Consider the following 12,346-nt stretch of genomic DNA (forward strand, 5'->3'; position numbering starts at 1 on the left):
CAGTCCATCTCGTGGCCCGTATTTCTCGTCCATTTATGACTGGGCTTGGGCTCAAATCAGTTGGAATCAACCCAGGACTCAGCCCAGATTTGCAGCTGGGCTCAGCCTAGACCCAACTGTCGTGGCTGGGCTGATTTGCTCAGTCTACAATCGTTGTTGGACTGGTGGTTTGGCTCACCTATTGCCCTACCATGTGGTCCATGTGCGGCCCATAGTACTTACACAGGGTGCGGCCCACCTGATGTCAGCGTGCGGCCCACCTATTTTACATAAGGTGCGGCCCACCTGTTTTAGCATGGTGCGGCCTACCTGTTTTACAGGGTGTGGCCCACCTGTTTTAGCATGGTGCAACCCACCTGTTTTTCAGATGTGGTGCGACCCGCCTGTTTTACAGGGTGCAACCCACCTGTTTTAGCATGGTGTGGCCCACATGATCTTCAACCCCCTTTCACAGCCCGCTGAAGGCCAGCATTCTAACCCACATCAGGGTCTCTTTAAGGCCTGATTCTGGCCCCATTCCAAGCCCATTTACAGGCCGTGATGGCTCATTTCGAAGCCTGGATAAGGGCCCATCTTCTGCCAAACCTTCGGCCCAGCTAAGGGCCTGTTTGCACCCCTTCCACAGCTTGGTGATTGTTGGATTTCAAGCTGGGTTTTCAACAGTTTACTCAGCCTGGTGAAGGCTGGTTTCAGTCCGACCTGAAAGCCGTCTTCGGCCTATTACATAGCCCAATTAAGTGTCTGTTCCTGGTCTGATTCAGGGCCAATAGGGAGGTCCGGTTGGAAGCTGTTTTCAGCTATATACATGGCCCGATTATTGTCGGATCTCAGCCTTATACACGGCCTGATGGAGGCTAGATCTTAGTCCATTTTCACAGCGTGAATATAAAACATATATCATGGTGGGGACCACAAAACTTGGTGATGTCACTTCAGTAGCAGTCTCGCTGCTCAACCTGTCAGTAGCCAATCCGGGTGGGAAACGGATTTGCTACTCCCCCTGACACCATCCAATGGCTGGTGGTCGGTGCTATGTGGGCCCCACCATGATGTATGTGTTTCATCCATGCGGTCCATCTATTTTTACAGATCAGTTTACGGTATGAGACCAGAAATGAGGTATATCCCAATCTCAAGTGGACCACATTACAGGAAGCAGTGTTGAATGAGTGTCAACCATTAAAAACATTTTGGGGGCTAGAAAAGTTTTGGATCAAGCTGATTTTTGTTTTTTCCTTTCATCTGGGCCTATATGACCTAATAAACATATTGGATGTAAAATCAACAGTACAGTAGGCCTTAGGAGGATTTTAATGGTGGATATCCAATAACTATTGTTTTCATGTGGTGTGGTCCACCTGCGATTTATATCCCTCTTATTGTTGGTGTCAAGCCATAAAATGATATGTAAAAATGGATGAACGGAATGGATGAAACAAATACATCATGGTGGGGCCCACAGAGCACCGACCACCAGCCACGGGGCTGGTGTCAGGGGGAGTAGCCAATCCGTTTCCATCCGGGTGCCAGGGGAAGCAGATTGGCTGGTGTACCACACACCACCGATGTGGCTGATGTGTTGACGTCACTAAGTTATGTGGGTCCCATCATGAGGTATAAGTTATATACAAACCGTTCTTCCACTTGATGAGATTGTCGTGAGTCTTGAGCCGAAAAATAAGACAGATCCGAAAGTCAAGAGGACCACACTGTAAAAAGCAGTGGGAGATTGAACGACTGCCATTGAAACCCTTTTGGAGGTCACAGAAATTTTGGATCAACATGATATTTGTTTTTTCTATTCATTCACGTCTATGTGACATTATGAACGTATTGGATGAAAATTAAACGTTATGTTGGGCCCTACGAATGTTTTAACGGTGAGAATCATTGTTACAGTTCTATTTGTGGTGTGGTCCACTTGATCCTTGTAAATTACTCATTTTTGGAGTCAATATCTAAAATAATCTTTCCAATTGGATGAACGGTGTAGATATGATAAATACATCATTTGTGGGCCATGTGACTTTGATCTCCTTTGAACCGTTCGTACAACTCGCAGCTCGACGGATTGGCTACTCCCGCTGCCACCAGCCAATGGCTGGTGGTCGGTGCTCTGTGGGCCCCACCATAATGTATATGTTTCATCCCTGCCGTCCATATATTTTTCTCGTTTATTTTATGGCATGAGGATAAAAATGAGGTATATCTAAATCTCAAGTGGACCACATTACAGTAAACAGTGTTGAATGAACGTCAACCATTAAAAGATTTTTGGGGGCAATAAAAGTTTTGGATCAAGCTGATCTTTGTTTTTCCTCTTCATCTGGGTCTTTATGACCTAATCAACAGATTGGATGTCAAATAAACAGTGCAGTGAGCCTTAAGGGGATTTTAATAGTGGTTAACCCATCACTATTGTTTTCCTGTGGTATGGTCCACCTTATATTCCTCTCATTTTTGGGATCAAGCACAAAAATAATATTTGAAAATGTATGAAAGGAATGGATTAAACACATACATCATAGTGGGGCCCACAGAGCACCGATCATCAGCCACGGGCTAGTGGCATGGCAAGGGGAGTAGCCTAATTTGGTGGTGTGCGGTACACCACCAATCCTGTTCAAGTGCCAGGACTTTGTGGGCCCACCGTGATGTATGTGTTTTATCTGTGTTGTTCATCCATTTTGCAAACTCATTTCAGGACATTAGCCCAAAATTGAATCACATTCAAAAATCAAGTGTACCACACAGGATTGAAAACCTAACCTGGAAAACTTCTCAGAGGCCACATAAGTTTTGGATCAAGCTTATATTTGTGTTTTCCCTCTATCCATGTCTGCCTGATCTTATGGACAGGTTGGGTGGAAGACAAATAAACATCACCATGGGCCCTAGGATGATCTCAACGGTGGATGTCATTAACTCCACTGCTTCCAGTGGTGTGTTGAACTTGATCTTTGAATATGCTTCGAATTTTTCCTTTTGCTCTAAAATTAGCTGACAAAACAGATGAACGGCGTGGATAAAACACATACATCACGGTGGACCCCACAGAATCCTGACACCACGTAGTTACGCGTTGTTGGCCTAACCACGTAACGCAAGTCCCATACACACATCCCGGTGGGCCCACTTGCAGCACTTGTAGAATAAGCTTGTTCTACAATAGCTTGTAGAGACCAGCAAAAAGAAAAAACCATAGATAATAAATAACATCGTGTGGCCTATATATTGAAATTTTGAAGAGCTTTAAACAATTGTTAAAAAAAATTAAAAATGATGAAATGACACATCACTTCTCCTGCATTTGGGAGAGTGCCCTACTGATTTCTTCATGGCCCAACTCCTTCCAGTGGCCCACTCTTCTCCCCTCTCATCTCTACCCTTCATCATTTCACCCAACACTCCCCGTACTTTGATCCACCCACACATACACATTAGCATCCACCGGCACATCCGACTCAACCACAACCCGATTCCCCGATACGTTCCTTAACGCATGGTTAGGAAACGATCCATCACCCACCTGCAACGAATATTGCACGTGCCTGATAAGATTAGGAAACAAAAGCACGCGAGAGAAATCAACGGCCCACCTGCTCGCACTCCCATCCACAGACGCCCTCCCAACCGTCGATCTAAGACCCATCCCTTGTACATCATTCCTATCAACAACGACCTGATCAACGGTCGTGAATGGCCCATTCGACTGGTCCAACTTAACAATATCAACCCCACTACCATCACCGGAAAACATGTTATCTACGATGTTGAGGCCACGTATGACACCCTTGATAGACTTAAGTGCCACGTAAGCATTGCCGAGGAAAAACGATCCGCTGACGTGGAGTTGAACCGGGTCCTCAGCTACTATCCCAGTGTAGTCCAAATAGCAATTAACGATCCGGGTCTGGGTCAGACCCGGTAGTCGTAGATAAATCCCGGTCCCACCGAATCCTGTGGCCTTATTGTAGCAGTGGACCCCAGTTAGTATGTTAGCCTGGCCCACTACTAAGACACCGATCGACGCTGAAAAAATGACCACGTCAGTGACAGCATTGTCATTGCCCATGAGATTGATTGCAATGCCAGAGAAGTTCTTCTCGCCAGGATCTCCACCGGCTGTGATGTGCTGGCCCAGGAAGGAGTCCTTGATGAACGTCTCATGTCCTCCTTGGACTAGGATTCCATCACTAGTGAAATGGGTGATGTAGCAGTTCTGTATAGAGGTTCTGAGTGAATTGATTACTGAAATGCCACCTCCTCTGTAGTTAGAGTCCAGCATGAGGTCTTTGAGTGTGATGTACTCATAGGATGAGGAGAATGATTCGACGGCTGCAGATTGTTCTAGGGTGGGCCCATCAGCTTCTTCCTTTTCTATTGAGGTTAGTTTGGAGGATGAAGATGGCCATAGCTCGATTAGATGCCTGTCTGTTGGGAAGTCACCAGATGCACGTAGAGATCCTCCATGGATCTGTCACACCACAAAATTAGATTATGGTAATTAGTATGTTTTTGAGATGTTCAGGGCCCACCTGTGATGTGTTTTTAGAATCCAACCGTTCGTTGGGTGGGACTCTTGATGGGAAAACTACGTGTCAAGAAACATCCTTATCAGAAACTCAGGTGGGGCACATCATAGGGGACAATGTACAATAGGCCAACAGCCTATATATTCACTTATTGTGGCCCACCTAAATTTTCGCATGTTTTGATTTTTATTGGGTCTCTTAAACAGGCTGGGGCACAGCTGATGAATGGATTGGATGAGAAATAAGAAAAATGTTGGACCCCACATTCCATCTGGAAGTTGCTATGGTGGGTATCCCCTTCCTAATGTCCCCCATTTTTACATTTGGTGTGGCCCAACTAAGTCATAGATCTGACTGGGCTTTGAAATCGAGGCATGTCATTGGGGGACGCATCTAATGGACGGGTTGGATGGCACTCAAACATCACAGTGGGCCATGCCATGTTATCGCCCTACTTTGAACAGCTCGGATTTGATCAGGCCGAATTCTGGCCCCATTAAGTGATCGGTCAAGGATTTCAGGCCCCAGCTTCCATTTACGGATGGGCCTCAACATCAGGACTGGGCCAGGACCCAAAACCCATCCATCACGCCCATTGCCGACCTAATGTCCCGAAAGCTGGTGCAAACATCCCACACCATCCAAATAAGTGTGACCGAATCCCAGCACATATCTCAAAATGGGATTTTCGAAAATCCTTTTTGGAGTGTGTGCTGGACTCCAGAGAGGGAAGGCGACTTCCGACCCACCGTTACACACCGTCTGCACCGAACTGGGCCCACAAGAATAATACAATAATCAGAAAAATAAGATAAGCAGAGAACAGTCGTTTTCATTAGGTGGAAACTTGCTCTTGAAGCACATAAAAAATGGACGGTGGAGATTGAGCAGTGATGTAAAGATCACCAATTCGTTGCAGTAGAAGGATAGCGTGTTTAGAAAGGATAAAAAAGGCATGTGGGGTGTAGGGAAATACATGGAACATTCGGTGTATATACTATCCATTACCTAATTAATAGAGTGGGCCCAGCCCACCCTCTCAATTTGGGCGTTGCTATCCATCAACATCACCGTTAATTTGTAGGGTTCATATACTGAATGTTCGGTGTATGCACTGTCGACTGGAATCAGCATTATGTGGTTTCAATGCTTAGGCCCCAATGTTAGTTTTTCACCACCATATCCAGACCATCCAAATTGTGGGTCCCATTCACATAAAAGCAAATCTTAACCGTCCAATTAATGGCTACCAAATGGATGGCTAAAAGTAAAATATTGAGTGGTCCAAAGTCGAAGGGAAAATCAGATGGCTAGGGTTATCTTCTTAGCTCAACTTATTTAGTAAGCTCCATCCACAGTTGGGTCAGCAATTTGGACGGTCTGGATTGCGGTACGACTATGCCGTCCTCTAAATTTGGATGGCGAGGTAGCCCAATGGGCTTGAATTTTGAGGACAGAAATCAATTGGGTTGGGCTTGGATTTGGATATCCATAAGGGTAGGTGGGCCAGGGACGGACCTAGCTGCTTATCTAGTGGACCAAGATGGACCTCAATCTAGGAAGTTATGTACACGGTCTGAGTTCAATAAGCCTCGGCTATGCCCAGCATGGCCCACTCATATCATGGGCCCATTACCAAAATAGCCCATTTAAGCTTGGACGCTATTTCAAGTTTTCAAGTTTTCAAACACACGAGACTTGTCAAATGAAAAGCCACGTGGCTGCCGTTTGGCTCTGCCACGTGTCATTTGTAGACAATCGAAATTTGTAGGGGAAAAGAACTGGTCGTTCAGCGTCCTTGTCGAGCACGTAGAAATCCATGCCCTCAATCTAAAATCACACGTGTCTGTCCCCCTTTACGAATGTGGACCCTATCACCAGGTAGGCCATGCCACGGTCCCAAAATCCCAACGATAAAACGGTTTCAACGGTGAGATAGGATCCACCAATGTGGTTTTGCGCTGGTGGGACCACCGGATGATGTGATCTTGTACAAGATCAGGTACACGTACGGTCAAGATTGACCACTCCAACGTTGACCCTTTTCTTTCATTTGAATCCCATGAATTCAATCCTACGTGAAATCTTACCTCAACCACGTTCATCCACACGCATGACACGTGCCCAATTGTCATGTGTTGCAAGTCATCGTGGGTGGGTGGGCCCCCCGTGTAGGTGACGAAGCACAAAGTCAGGCCGTTCAATCAATCAAGTGGGCCACACGTTAAAAAATGCCACATTGCCAAATGTCCACATTCGGGCCCACTTGATAAATTCGCCAGTCTGCTTGTTAATCTGACTAACCCCAATGATGAGGCCCACCCAACGGACGGCTCAGATATCGTACGGACGTGCTCATGTGTGTATATGGCCCCACCAAGACTTCGATAAACACAATGACTGTATCAGGAACTCACGTACCATGAAGTTTCCGCCACCAGAGGCCGGCAATCTCAATGGACGGCTGATCTTGTACGCTCCTCCCTGAAGGTGGACCTCTGCTCCCCCAAGATCTCTGATTCCTGGCATCAAAACCCTGTCCTCATCAGGAGCACGAAATGCATCTGAAATAGCGCTCAGGATCGCATCTGTGCTGTCCATTTCGCCAGTGGGGTCCGCACCATAGGCCGTTACATTATAGACACGTGGACTAGACGACTTCTACACAATCAAAGATATCAAAGACAAGAATGTTATGTTAATCATCAATGCCATTAAATAAATAAAATCTACTTAAATAGATGAAAACATTAACACCATTAAAATAAAGTGGTGTGGCCCACCCAAGGAATGGATTGACTTGATTTTTAAGCCCATCGCCCACCATAGAATGGTGCATCTGACTGATGGGGTAGATGTTCGACACACATCACGGTGGGGCCCACACAGCTCGACCTCATAGTACCATTTCCCATCATTTTCCATATATGTTAATAACACAAGAAAAGAACATGATCCATCACAACCATCCATTCATATGTTAAAAAAACCAGAAAAGAACATGACCCATCATCACAACCGTCCATACTACCATAATATCAACTAAAAAAAGATGTTACCGTTGGTGGGGAAGTGGGTGTCGGAGAAGGAGAAGGCGAAGGTGGAAGGGAGATGCCATTCTTGGAAAGTAAAGAAGCCTTGATTGATTCAATCCGAACCATCCGATCATGATAACTACTGAAGAAATGATGACCCACATTTGAATTGTCCTCATAAGCATGGGAATGGATGATATTAATCAAACAAACCAACCCAAGAAACACAAACACTGCCATACCATTCCATGCCATCCTTTCTTCTTCCCTTCTCTCTTTATCTTTCTCTTTCTTTCTACCTTAGAAAGAAGAGAAAGGCATGCATGAGAATTAAATAGGCCTTAAAGCATGAAGAGAGAGAGAGAAAGAGAGAGGGAAAGAAAAGAAGAACATGAAAAGAGACTTTGAGGTTTTCTTCTTTTCAATTGGGTCATAGGAATTGCACCACGTTGCTTCTTTATATGAATTATTCTTTTGGACTTTTCTTCTCTCTCTCTCTCTCTTCTCTGTCTCTCTCTCTCTCTGAGAGAAAATTTCCTTACGTTTGCAGCATGGAAGAGAATAGAATATGTGAGGGTTTGTATAACTGTAAAAGTGGGTGCAACTTAAAAGAGCAGACCATCAGAGTCCGCACCAACCCACACCAACTTCAATATTTCTGCACTAATCATCATACCTTTTAATTTACCATAATGCCCTTCCTAGTGGGCCCCACCACCTCTAACGCATCACCCTTTTAATTTACCAAAATGCCATTCCTAGTGGGTCCCACCACCTATAATGCATCGATGGGACTCTGCTTGCCTATGACGTTACCGGGGCGATTTCGGTGGATTCCCGGATCAACCGAGGTGGGTGGGATCCCTCGATGTGGGGCCCACTTTGATGTATGTGCCTTACATCTGCACCGTGCATCGGTATTGAAAATTCATTTTAAGGTATGATTCCAAAAAAAGAAGCAGATCCAGATCCCACCCACCTCGGTGGTACCACCCCAACGAGGACCTAGATAGACATGGGCAGGTTGTGGGGTCCACCATGATGTCTTTGTGTTATCCATGCCATTTATCCATTTTTAGAGGTCATTTTATGACTAGAGCCTAAACTTAAGGCAGATCGAAGGGTGAAGTGCACCACACCATAGGAAGAATTTGGGACAATGATGCTGTTGAAACCTACCTAGGGCTCACCTTGATAGTTATTTACCATCCGACCTGTTCACAAGGTTAAATAGACCTGGATGAACGGAAAACATAAATATCAGCTTGATCCAAAACTTTTGTGGCCCTCCATAAATTTTTAAAGTTTTCAGTGGTAGGTGTTCAATCCATACTGTTTCCTGTGTGGTACTCTTGAGCCTTATATCTGTCTCCTTTCTTGGGCTCATTATCTAAAATGATCTTTTTAAATGAATGAACGGTATGGATAGAACAAATATATCACAATGGACCCCACAGACCGGTGACACTTTAGATAGGTCCGGTGGGGTAGTACCCAAATCCGCGTCCGTGACTGGGGTTACAGGAATCCCGTGACCTCCAGCTCTGTGGGACCCACCATCATGTTTGTGTCATATCCACTCCGTACATTTGATTTGTCAGTTCATGTTAGTATACTAGTACAACCATGATTTAGATACAAAATGCAAGTGAACCACAACACACACACAAAAAAAGTAAGGATTGAACGTGGGTGGTTGAAACCTCCTCGTGCGGATGGTTTTAGATATGGCTAATATTTGTGTTTTCTTTTCATCCTTTTGGTAATCAAATTACGAACGGATAAGATGGCCACAAGGTGAAAGGAATTCTCCGGCTTACAGGGATACCCTATAATCTCACCTCTGTCCGTCCATTCCGTCAGCCCATGATAAGATCTGATTTTGAAAATCAGATAGATTCGGAACCCTATTGGGCAATACCATACGAAATTGAAATTGCTCTCCCCCTTCGGATCGGAACTGGATTTCATGAGGCTGGTAAACACTTTAATGGGATTTGATTGGTGTAACCGGCGATCAAATCACTTTCATCATCGACAGTAGCACGTTGTCCGATCACAAATATCACATGCACACGCACATCCACAGCTCAGGTGGTAGACTTAGTGAAAGATACCCAGTTTCAACACCAAGGTCCTGGCATTGATTCCAAGCGGCGATATATATATATATATATATATATATATATATATATATATATATATATATATATGCGCTCGACCTCACGAGTCCGTCCCATGAGGTCAAGCTGTGTGGGCCCCACCGTGATGGGTTTCAAACATGTACCCCATCAGTCAGATGCACCATTTCATCGTGCGCCTAGGTCTCAAAAATCAAGTCAATCCGTGACTTGTGTGGGCCACACCACATACAGAAGTGGAGAGGGGCTGTGCACCATTAAAACATTCATAATCATTTTTTGGGCCCACCGAGATGTGTTTTGCAAATCCAGCCCATCCATTATGTGTGTCCCACTTGGATGAGGGTTCAAACCAAGTTTTAGATGCATACAAATTTCAGGCGGCCCCCACCAAGTGCTTTTATATGTTTTAACGGTGTCTTCACATGATTTTAGATGGAATGGCCCACCTGAGTTCCGTATACGGATGATTTTTGGCATATCCCATAATTTAAAGGGGACCCATCAAATGCACGGTGTTGATGGTCAACACGCATCACAGTGGAGCCCACACAGCTCGACCTCACGGGAGCTTATCGTGAGGTCGAGGGCATGGTACCTTTTCCATATATATATCAGGTATAGATTAAGCTGATATTTATTATTTATTGTTTTTTTTTTTCCTTAGCTGATCAAAAAATGACCTTATGAACAGGTTGTATAGCTCATAAAGACTATGGTGGGCCCCATAAAGACTTTGATGTCCCTCATTTTCATCAGTTTTTTTGTGGTGCAGCCCACTTGATTTTTTGGGCTCATACCTAGATTAAGCATATATTTTAGAAGGCTTATCACGGTTATAATGTCAAAAATTATATATCTCACTAATTAAGAATATTAAAGTTAATTTACTAATTAAATTCAAACTTATAAATATACCATGCATAGGTATTTTTGAATTAAAGTTGGTTCATACTCTCGAGTGAAAGAAACGGGAAGATTGCCAATCCAGGGGGTTTCCGATTTCCGAGTCCAGAGGCTTCAAGTCTACGCTCCCAAACAAGCCCTTGGGAAATTGCTCACCCCTTTGGATTGGAATGGGTTTCTATAAGGTTGGGAAACACTTTAAGGCCTGTTTGCCCAGGTGCATTAGGTGGTATTAGATGAGATGGTATTCATAATCTCATCTAATACAACTGGTTGACATGTTTGGAATGGAGGATGAAAATCATTTTGAGATTGGTGCTCAAACACAGTGGTTATGGGTGGGATTTTGCCATCCCTCGTTGATTCTCTGAATCCCACCTCTACGAGTTGTAAGGGAAGGGGCCTCTACTCGTGGGTCCCAACTTGATGTGTATGTTTCATCCAAGTTGTCCATCCAATTTCCATTCTGTTTTATCCTTAAAACCCAAAAATGAAGTCTATCATCATCCTAGGTGGGCCACAGAGACCGAAAAACTCCTACCTCACACTCACATGCATAGAATTTTATAGTGGATTTCTACTTATAAGACCCATAATGAGGTAGCTGTTAAATCCACATCATCCACCTTTTTAATTAAGTTATTTTGACCACTAAAACCAAAAATCAAGCTGATCCAACCATCAGTGGACCACACTATAGGTGACGATGGGTTGGTAAGACCCACTCACGTCACTGCTCGTGGAGGTGGGGTGGGGTGTCCCACTCGTGACCCCGCCATGATGTATATGATATATCCACACTGTACACCAGTTTCTCTATATCATTTTAGGCCATGGGCCAAAAAATGAGACAGATTCGAGTTTCAAGTGACCACATATGGAGAAATGAACTCATGCTGTTGAAACCTTTCAAGGCTCTCTGTGGGGTCCCTGATCATCCAAACCAGTCAAAGTTAAGATCCATAAGATCTGCTCGAGCTAACCTTCTTGGTGAACGAGTCAAATTGTCCAAATGGAGCCAACCTCGATGGTGACACAAAAAAATATATAGAAATGATTTATACATTTGCAATCCCATGATTTATCTTTCCCATATAGGATTTGGCTTCAATCCAGCTGGATAGGAGTTACTCCCATGTCTTCCAAACACGCCAGCATAGGATACACCCAATCCAGAGACAATACCTTACACGTGCATTTAATGTTACTTTTTCAATTCCATCCAGCTTAATCCCAGCAGGTGGCCAAACATGCCCTTAATGAGATTTGGTTGGTGGGACCAGCGATCAAATCACTTGATAGACAGTAGCATGCTGTCGAATCAAATATCCAGGCGTGAGTTAAGCTGATATTTATTTTTTTATATTTTTGTCTTTTTCCTTCAATGTTCAGAAAATGACCTCATGGATAGGTTGTATAGCTCATAAAGATTATGTTGGGCCCCATAAAGTCTTTTTTGTCCATCATTTTCATCCAGATATGAGCTCACTGTACTGATGGACGGAGTCGATGTCACACAGACATCGCAGTGGGCCCCACAGCCCAGTTAGAGTAAATTGCCATCTGACATCCATCAGTGGGCCCATGCATTGTTCCTTTTCGGTTCTCCGCCCCAGTATCAAGGAATCGAGGGTATTATGGTAATTTTAAACGTGGAATATCAAGAAAGGAAAAGCGACAGGTAATTCCAACTTCCCGTGAAGCCTATCTGGCAGCTCCCATGATTTGT

The 12,346-nt window shown here is 44.4% G+C and overlaps 1 protein-coding gene across 2 annotated transcripts; it reads right to left on the reverse strand.

Annotated features, from left to right (window-relative positions):
• Positions 1–3,277: 3,277 nt before the first annotated feature.
• On the reverse strand, positions 3,278–8,094 carry LOC131221086 (polygalacturonase QRT3-like). 2 transcript variants are annotated; one of them, XM_058216196.1, is made up of 4 exons: positions 7,595–8,094; positions 6,957–7,196; positions 4,351–4,477; positions 3,278–4,320 (listed from the first exon to the last, which is right to left on the reverse strand). In XM_058216196.1, exons 1-4 carry the CDS (start codon positions 7,823–7,825, stop codon positions 3,398–3,400), a joined length of 1,521 nt encoding a protein of 506 aa, XP_058072179.1. In that variant the 5' UTR covers positions 7,826–8,094; the 3' UTR covers positions 3,278–3,397. The 2 variants fall into 2 exon arrangements, with proteins under 2 accessions (XP_058072179.1, XP_058072178.1); XM_058216195.1 differs by having other exon boundaries at positions 3,278–4,477.
• Between the last annotated feature and the right edge of the window lie 4,252 nt (positions 8,095–12,346).

The sequence above is a fragment of the Magnolia sinica genome, chromosome 12 (assembly GCF_029962835.1).
Source record: "Magnolia sinica isolate HGM2019 chromosome 12, MsV1, whole genome shotgun sequence".
Lineage (NCBI taxonomy): Eukaryota > Viridiplantae > Streptophyta > Magnoliopsida > Magnoliales > Magnoliaceae > Magnolia > Magnolia sinica.